This window comes from Coniophora puteana (assembly GCF_000271625.1).
Source record: "Coniophora puteana RWD-64-598 SS2 unplaced genomic scaffold CONPUscaffold_8, whole genome shotgun sequence".
In the NCBI taxonomy this organism is placed as follows: Eukaryota; Fungi; Basidiomycota; class Agaricomycetes; order Boletales; family Coniophoraceae; genus Coniophora; species Coniophora puteana.
This window is the reverse complement of record NW_006913060.1, coordinates 1,290,104-1,297,300: the sequence shown is the minus strand read 5'-3', so window position 1 is coordinate 1,297,300 and position 7,197 is coordinate 1,290,104. Positions and strand designations below refer to the sequence as shown.

At 51.6% G+C, this 7,197-nt stretch overlaps 2 protein-coding genes across 2 annotated transcripts; both read right to left on the bottom strand.

Moving 5' to 3' along the window:
- Positions 1-1,150: 1,150 nt before the first annotated feature.
- CONPUDRAFT_144988 (uncharacterized protein) lies at positions 1,151-2,545 on the bottom strand (the record flags this gene model as incomplete). Its single annotated transcript, XM_007772007.1, has 1 exon — positions 1,151-2,545. The coding sequence occupies one exon, from the start codon at positions 2,543-2,545 to the stop codon at positions 1,151-1,153; it is 1,395 nt and encodes a 464-aa protein (XP_007770197.1).
- Positions 2,546-3,260: 715 nt separating this feature from the next.
- Positions 3,261-5,648, bottom strand: CONPUDRAFT_155259 (uncharacterized protein; the record flags this gene model as incomplete). The annotated part of the gene is made up of 1 exon (XM_007772006.1): positions 3,261-5,648. The coding sequence occupies one exon, from the start codon at positions 5,646-5,648 to the stop codon at positions 3,261-3,263; it is 2,388 nt and encodes a 795-aa protein (XP_007770196.1).
- Positions 5,649-7,197: the final 1,549 nt, after the last annotated feature.

Below are 7,197 nucleotides of genomic sequence, written 5' to 3'. Positions count from 1 at the left end.
TGGTAGCGATGTTAACACGATAACCGTTCCGCCTTGTGAGTACGACTGCAAAGTTGAAAAAAAAAATTAGTCGGTTTCGAAGCAAACGAAGGTGATGACTTGACAACCTTAGCAGCTAAAGAAGGAATTAAAGTGGATTTCCAATCAATTGATAAAGATTTATACTTTGTTGAAGTTGATGATGGTAAAATCAAAGGTTCTCAAAATGTTAGTTTATCTTTAGCATCTGAGTCACTATACAATCAGCCGATGATTCCCTATGTGTCCGCGAAGTGACTCGCGGCTGCGCTCTTGCAGCTCGATCATCCATTCGGCTCTTGCACTGACACTGTTGAACGACGTATTTAATCACTAACGGCAAGCACACGAGGAACCGCAGGTGGTAGTAACGGTAGCGCAACAGACCATCACTGCATAAAAGATGCAAAGTAAAACACTATGTCGTACGTGTATGATGTCGAACATCATCACTACATAGTACACGGACACGTGCTTCTGTTCCTCTAGGTTACAGTCCTCTTATGAGTAACAAATTGCGAAGACGTGTGGAAAAGGCACACAGAACCGGCCCGGGGGCGTCGTGGATCAGCAAGTTAGAAAAAGACAAATGTAAAGGCGCAGAAAGACAAAAGGTTCGTTCAAGAGGCTCGCTATACATCATGTCGAAACGTGAAGAAAAGTGGAATGGAAAAAAGGCGTAGTACGAGGGAAGGGTCCCGTTACGTGCCCGGGTGGATGTCGTCAGCCTCTTCGTTCTTCGTCACGTTCTTGGCTTTCTTCCTTTCGTGCTCTTCCTTCCTTTATCTTCGTTCTTCCCTACCTCCTCTTTCGTTCGCTCGCCCTTTTTCTTTCGTGTTTCCTCAGCTTTCGTTCGGAAAAATTCGTCCTCAGCTTTCCTCCGTGTTTCCTCTTTCATTGATTGCATGTGAACATAGCTATCAGCGACACGGAAAACAACAGTTACCCGACGATCTGAATTTCATCCTTCAATGTTCTCATCTTGTATTCGTCGTTTGCTGGTAGTTCTAGCGGAGCTTCATTAATGATTGCCTGCCGTACTCGTATATTAAGAGACTATTGTGATAGATATCATACCACGCACATGTTCTTGTGGGCGGCCACTCTCGGGGATGCTCCAATCCGGAATTCGCTAACGGCTAGCGTTGGGCGCGTAGGCGAGATAATGCTCGCGAGCTGCGTTACACCACGCGAGCTGCTCCGCAATCCTGTCCCACTGCCTGGCGCTGTCCTTCACAGCTGCGTGATCGCCTAGATGCCAAGCCTGGTCGATTGCCAGCGGCACGAAGGACGCGATGTTGGGTGCAATGCGAGCAAGCGTCTGTGCGGCAAGGTCGACGTCGTCGTCATCCTCGATCACAGAGTTGTACACCTGCCAGTAGGTCAGCTGGGTGTGGCATACGCGGCTGACGTCGGAGTCTTCGTCATCCAGGTCTTCGGAGCTGGTCACGTCAACGGCGAGGCCAAGCATCTGAAGCTTTGGACAGTGGAGAAGCAGCGAAGCGAGTCCACGGAGCGTGATATTGGTGTCCGTTACGTCTCCCATGTCGACGTATGGCGAGCGAAGCCAGAGTAGGTTGAGGTGGGTAAAGTTCGGGAACGATCGCGCTAGCTGCTCCAGAATGGAGTCATCCCATGCGGGATGTGGGCATTCTCCCACACTGAAACATGTCAAGTTGTGGAGACGAAGCAACGGGCGGAATACGTCAAAGGGAAGCAAGCTGGTATTGTCTGAATCGGGGAACAAGAGTTCTATATCGTGGACGGGTGCGCTAGTATCGACCAGAGTCTCGGCTATGGCGGCAATGGCCTCGGGGACGGCTGTATCAGCGTGCACATCGTTGAATATCACTGACAAGCAATTGAGGCTTGTAAGATCTTGCAGTGCATTCATCACGTGCATGACTTGAAGGGGTTGGGTTTGTATGAGAAGGTAGCGGAGGGCGGGAAGCCTAATGGCAGTCCCGCAGGTGCTTGGTGAGGTAGAGCGCAGATTTTGAGAGGGGACGCGCCACTTGAGGCTTAACTTCGATAGCGCTGAGAGCGGTGATAGTACCGACAGGATCTGTGGGACGGACACTGTGAAGTCGTCCGGAAGATCAAGATGAATTGACTCGAGTTTCTTCAGCCTGCAGGCGATAACCTCAGTAATCTCTATGATTTCATCTTTGATATCACCGTGGAATGTAAGATGGATGTCCTTGAGCAACGGACATGCGTCAGCCGCGACTGTCAAAATGGGGGATGCCTTCGACTCAAGCCCATATAGACTAAGCACAGTGAGCCGGGTTCCTAGAAATAACCGCGGAAAAAACACGATGTCATGTAGCAATGGCGCGAGATAGGGGTAGTCTTCGTCTCCAACATACATACGCTGTATGTTTGGTAGAAGGGTGGGGCCGCAGTAGCAGCTCACTGCACTAAGCACGCCGACATCTACGATAATGTGCATAGTCGACGTGTCTGTGCGCAAGACGTGAACACGGGGGACATACTTCTGGAGAACGAGCCAATCTGATTTACGCATAACACGTCGGAATGAAAGCTTGTGCTGCCAGTGCCCTGCGTCGTTCGGCTGAGGTTGAAGAAGGCAGCTGAAGACAGCTTAAATACATATAATAGAGTAGCTCACCTCTTCAAACGTGAGTCTCCATAGACTTCTGGGCATGCACATGAACACGTATGCGAGGCAGCCAAGCTCGTAGTAGAGCGCAAAATTTCTTCAAGTTTACGTACTTTTGGGGGCTTTCTCGATCACTAACCCTTCCAAGTTGTTGGTCCACGCACTACCCCGAATATGGAGGATTCGTTGATGGAGGTCTGAGATTTTGTTACTGCCAGCCGTTTATTAGCCGCACTGTCCGAGCAAATACTCGAGACAGTTTGAGGACTGAGCAGAAGGATCGCGGAGCGTAAAGATCTGAATCTGAATTCGGTCTGAGTTTGAACTTCAATCGCAAGCGAAATTTCAAGCTGGCCTTTGCGCGCTCCTAACGCTCTCATTGGCCATGCCCATGTGGACAATTTACAGTCTACAAGTGCGTTACCAAAATACCTTCATAGGACCTCCGAAAAAGAGATAAGCTCACACGAGCAAGGCTGTCAAGACTACTAGGACAGATGAACTTTAGTATTCATTGGAGAGTATGCACCCTCGTTTCGAAAAAGCACTCTACCCCACGATGCCGTCACGCTAACGCAACGTTACTGATAGAAACAGAAGGACGAATGGGATGCTCCCTTCATGCCGTGACATCTGCTGCAGTCTCCAGGAACTTAGAGTCCCACCAGTTGTTCCAGCAGCGCTCAAGTTCGCCGGACGTGAAGTCGACGAAGCGTCTGAAGAACTGCTTCTTGTTGACGGGATTGTACACCCCTGCTTCGTTCCGCCGCTTGAGGTCGTACGCGTACACGCCCTCCAATATGCAGTGCGAATGGTGTCGCTCAGCAAGGCGGGAAAGGCACTTCTGGCGGGAGTCGTGGTCGAACGCATTGCCAGCAAGATCGCAGTAGTCGTCCGCGTCCTTCGCGAAGTGCTCACAGGTGTCGAGGAAGCCCTTCTTCTTGACAAGCTCGAGCCAGTCCTGCTCAAAGGAGGCTGCCTCCTCTTCGAACGCCTTGTCGGTCGGAAGCGAGTCTTCGTAGATCTTCATGAGGTCCTGGACCGGAGAACTGTCGTAGCCGGCCTTCATTCCGTCGGCCTTCATCGCGCTGAGAAGAACGAGCGTGCGGGATGCGGTGGCGGCCCAATTGGCGCTAGAAGCGAGATCGTGGGTGTCCGTCCACTGCATGCCCACCCTATATCCTTTGGCATCATCACCGTGGCCACCCAAGCCAGCGTCTGTGGCATGAATGAGGGTTCTGTCGACAGTTTGGAGGAACCTGCCCTTAGCATATTCGAGAACCCCCTCGGAGAACAACTTGACCTTCGCTTCAGCCCCCTTCAACTCGGTGGCCTCCATCGCTTTGCTTTTGATAGCTTGTAAGAGGATGTCGGCGTGGCTCGTGATTGTCTTGGACGCGAACATTGCATCGAAATGACGTCTCTTAATGCCACCCCCGTCTAACGTGATGTTAAGAGCAATTTTTTGGTGCTCATTATCATACTCGATATCGCTGCATTCGCCTACGACGTGGGTGGCAACACCAAGAGAGAAGAGCTGGGAAATAAGGTCCTGCACGGCAACTGGCGAGGCTGAGAAGGACAAAATCAGCTCTTCCACATTGCGGAAGAACTCTCTGTTTGACTGGTCCTTCACAAAGTCGGGATGCGTGACGTCAAACAAAGCGGAACGGCGCACCAGCCAGCCCTCGCGGCCCTTGCGTGAAAGGGGGGCTCTGTCGACAAACTTTGCATGAGCGTCATCGGGGTTATTCTCGAAGCCAAAGCCCTCGAATATTGCATGATATCCTGCACGAATGAGACCGATCTCCGTTACCTCGCCAATCCTATGTAGGGCTGTCTGAGCGTGGTAGGCTGCCGTTCGCGCCGCAGTTGTCATCTTGCAGTCCAAAATGTTGATTTTCCGAGGGGTGGTATGACGCTCGTAAGCAACGCCGTGATAGAGAAGAGGGCGAGAAAAAGAGAGCCAGTCGAAATCTTTCTTCAGGAACATGGCATGCACTTGATTTGTGTCTACAAACGTCCCATTGTGAGAGAGCTTTCTGCCAGGCCATTGATGACTGAAGTGGTGGCGAGGGGGAGCGGTTTTTCCCCTTGTGCGGCTGATGAATGTGAACAGACCCTGGTATTGCTCCGCTGCAACGCTGTCTATTTCATAGCAATTCTTCGAGTGGCTAAAACAAATCATATTCGTGTACCGCAGGATGATGGGAATGAAGTCGTAGGCCGACAAGGACATGACGGTGATACACAGGCTCGGCTGGGCATCAGACCTGATCTTGTCTCCGCTGAGGAGCCCTTTGTCAGAGAGGAACCGGCGGACAGACGCAGAGTTGGGGGTCCCGGAGAAGGCGTTCTGAACGACGCCCGGGTTTGAAACAGGATCTTTCCAGGTTGTCCCATGAGCAAAGTGAACAAAATCGAACTCGTACTCATGGATGCCATCTCCGCCGCCGCCATCTTTGCGTACGATCAGCTTGGGCTTGGTTGGGGTAGAAAAATCAGCATCGACGACGGTGTGGCTATAGTGGAACTCGATCTTGATCTCGGGGACATTGTCTTCCACAAACTTGAGGACCTTCTGGATGGAATCGTGCTGGATATCTCCAACCTTACCACGAGTAGTGCATGGTGTGGAGACGTCAACGGTTTTACCCCCATGGAGTGACTTGACGAAGAGATCATATGCGACGAGGTTACGGTTGCGAAGCTCTTCTCGGTGCATATCCGCAGTCGATGCCAACGCCTCGGCAGCGAAGCTGGCCAGATCACCAGCGGCAGGCACAATGTACTGATACTCGGAGGGGATCTTGTCCCAGATGACCGACGGGACACGCCCTGGAATTCCGGTGTTCATTGCGGCGTCGAAGTCAACCTGGAAGGCGTTGCCTGTGCCAACGTTGGCCTCTGACTGCATCTCGAAAACGTCGAACTTCAGATTCAACCCAATTTTCTTGAGATTTTCGCGCTCCGCCAGGACGTTCAAGACCACGCCTTTGAATAGCATGGCGTTCCTGGGACCAAAACCAGAAAGGCCATGGCGGACCTCATAGGATGCATGCTTTGACTCTTCTGACGCCTTGTCTGACGAACCAGAAGGCTTCTGCGAGTAGGTCTCAGGGAGAATAAGAGGGTTTCGCGAGTCGGATTGGGGACCAGCTGGCGGCGAGCCAAATACAGCGTTATCTGAGCACGGTGATTAGCTGGAGTGCTACCTTTTCGAACACAATCGTGGGTTGAAGCTGAAGCACCACTCACCACCATTCTGAGTCTTCGCATCGGAATGGGAGATTGATACAAACAAATTAGGTGTGCTAGTACGCGTGTTCAGGTCGTTTCCCTAAAGGTTGACGGAAGGTGTTAGTCCGGGATGAGCGGAAATACCCTCGTGAGCTTTTATCACCGCTTACCATCACGATTGTAGATTGCCAAACAACGGAATATGATCTTGGCTCTTCAGCGAACAAGGGCCAATTTATACGTATCTTGCAGACATCACAGTGTCACTTATCCTGGCCCTCAACGTATTGTATGAGAACCTGTGTTGTTATATACTGACGCTGACTGCGAGCATCAGACTCAACACTGGAATCAGAAACTTCAGTGGCGTCTGGGAGACAGGTGGTCATCTCCGAGCAGGATAGGGAAAGGCGAAGTAAGGGGCTACATAGCTTGACGGCAGCGACTCACACGTAACGTGTTTGCTTGCAGCTCCGCAGCTCTCGCAAAATTGAAGTCCATCACAGAAGCAGCGGCGAATTTTTCCTCCTCTGACAAGACCTGGGATTCCGTCCTCGTGGAGAGACATGTCGCATAACCAGTGCAGCACCGCTGCAGTCTGCTGACCTTGCCGGCGCTGTGCCTCTTTCCCGGCCAGATTCAGCATCGACCGTGATCCCAGAAACGCGCTGCATTGTAATGCACGATCCCCTATCTGAGAAGGCATCTGGGACGTGCGCCGCATATCCGGCTGTGCGAGTCTCCACGCGGTTGTAGACATATACCTGGGTCCAAGCTCATCAAGAGGCATCATCTGATGAAGAGGCGGGTTTCATTTGTCAGATTTACGTCTAGTATTCGACCCTTTACGGCTTTATTGGTTCATCCAGAAGCCTCCTGTACGGCGATGTTCCTCCTAGAGGTCTACAAGTAAACACCGCCTTCATACGTCTATTCAAGGCGCTTAGTATCCTAGCGGTACCATAAGCGCTTACGCACTCGTGTGGCTCCGCGTTCATCGCATAGGGCCACGTTCTGCTTACGTAGCCGTCCTGCATTACCGTGGGACTTGGACTGCACAGTAGTTACGAATACGGTAGTGACTTCACACGCTCCTGTCATATATATACAGTCGCTACCATGAATATCATCTAAGTCTTCTCTCTCCACCGAACGACTACCATCGTCAGCCTACCAGCTACCAAGCTACTAACTCAACCTTCAACACTAACTGCCCGGTGAGTTCGCGCTCTTATAGACTTCTCAGCTATACTCGCGATCGTCCTTTGTCAGGTTATGAGCCCTGCGGGGCGCGGCGGAGCCTAGTACCTCAAGGC